The following is a 1,512-nucleotide window of genomic DNA, read 5'->3' as shown; positions in this document are numbered from 1 at the left end:
CTAAATTGGTTGAACAGAGTTTGCTCCAGAAAGTACTTTCTTGATAAAAATCTATCAGTGCAGGTATACTCCCGATTAAAATGTTTGTCTTCATAAATTCAAGGTCAGTGTGACCCAGCTAGCTTCAATCATCCTGTACACAGTTAATGATACAATAAGCCTTGATTTATATAATGAGATTTACATACTCAAAGGAAAAACAAGAGTTCTGGGTGGGACTTCTGCAGGGAACTCGGGTCAGGAAAACCTAACTAGCCAAGGCATTATAAGGTAAAATAGCAAGAGAGTAATTCTCCTCTAGAAATAAGAGGGGTAGGGGAAAATACCAGGAAATACCACCATGTTATAAAAAAGAAGAGGGAATTCCAGTGCGAAGTGATCGTTTGGGTAGTAAGTTTGATTTACTTCCCCAAGATTTAATTATGCTGGTACATGGAGTTTAGGAGTGGACATATCTTTGGACAGCTTCACTTCCAAAAGCCACTGCATACTTAGCTAGTTTCCCAGGCAACAGCAGGTACACTGCCTTCTGGATATCTTCAGGGGTGAGGGTACAGCGTTTTCTGAAACACATCAGGCTGCAGGCTTCCATAGAAATGCGCTCAAAGATGTCGTTGATCAGGGTGTTCATGATGTCCAAGGTGCGAGATGATATGCCCCTCTGGGGAACCACTTCCTTTAGGACCCTGTTAACGTAGAGTGAATAATTTCTATGGCCAAAATTAGTGCTGGAATGTGATTTCTTTTTGGAGATTGGGCTTTGATGTCCTCTAGAGCACTTGTTCTTTTTGGTGATGGATCTGGCCATTGTAGATGTTGTTCTCCTTAACAGAGTGGAGAGGAGAAGGGCCTAAAGGTGGGGTGAGGGGAGCCCTCATATTTATATTGGCATGCCACAATCAGCCTTTTGGGGCTTCTCTTTGATTGGAGGTTACTCTTCCTATGTCACAATCACCTAGCAACAGCACTGATTTGTTGTTAAGGGAAAAATCTTGTTCTTGGCCAACCTAAAGCTTTCCGAAGAGAATAGAGTGTTGTAGAAGGATGGAGGTTGGCTTCAGGGCAGATGAAAGTGTTCATTTTTCCTACTTTATTTCCTGGCAGTTTGCAAGCATAATCTACAGTATTTTCAGAATTGGACAAATCTCATCAAATTGGGGAGTTGGTAGCAGGAACACAAAGGGAAAAGTACCATAAACCTTTTATGGGGGAATCTCTGTTTATAAAATTTTCGTAAGGTCATTTTATAAGCAAATGAACAATAAACCATTAAACATCTTGAAGTGATTGTTTTATAATAAAAATAAATGTATACCTAGTCTGCTTTTAAAAATGAATTTATAAATGAATCCTACTTAAAATGAATCTGAACCCCCAACTCCTTATGAGCAACTAATGTACAGGAGAATAAAACAAAAACTGCCCAATTTTACCATTTAAATTATTTTATGTGAACTCTGTGCATTAAGTTTTTATAATGGTATTAATACCATTCTTGGATTACATGGTTGA

At 38.8% G+C, this 1,512-nt stretch overlaps 1 protein-coding gene across 1 annotated transcript; it reads right to left on the bottom strand.

Moving 5' to 3' along the window:
- Positions 1-439: 439 nt before the first annotated feature.
- On the bottom strand, positions 440-808 carry LOC114198240 (histone H2B subacrosomal variant-like). Its single transcript, XM_028089602.2, has one exon. The coding sequence runs from the start codon at positions 806-808 to the stop codon at positions 440-442; it is 369 nt and encodes a 122-aa protein (XP_027945403.1).
- Between the last annotated feature and the right edge of the window lie 704 nt (positions 809-1,512).

This window comes from Eumetopias jubatus, unplaced genomic scaffold (genome assembly GCF_037043125.1).
Source record: "Eumetopias jubatus isolate StellerSeaLion01/CBP00866 unplaced genomic scaffold, mEumJub1_p1.0 scaffold_5, whole genome shotgun sequence".
Lineage (NCBI taxonomy): Eukaryota > Metazoa > Chordata > Mammalia > Carnivora > Otariidae > Eumetopias > Eumetopias jubatus.
The sequence above is the reverse complement of the archived record's forward strand: the minus strand, read 5'-3'. Positions and strand labels throughout refer to the sequence as shown.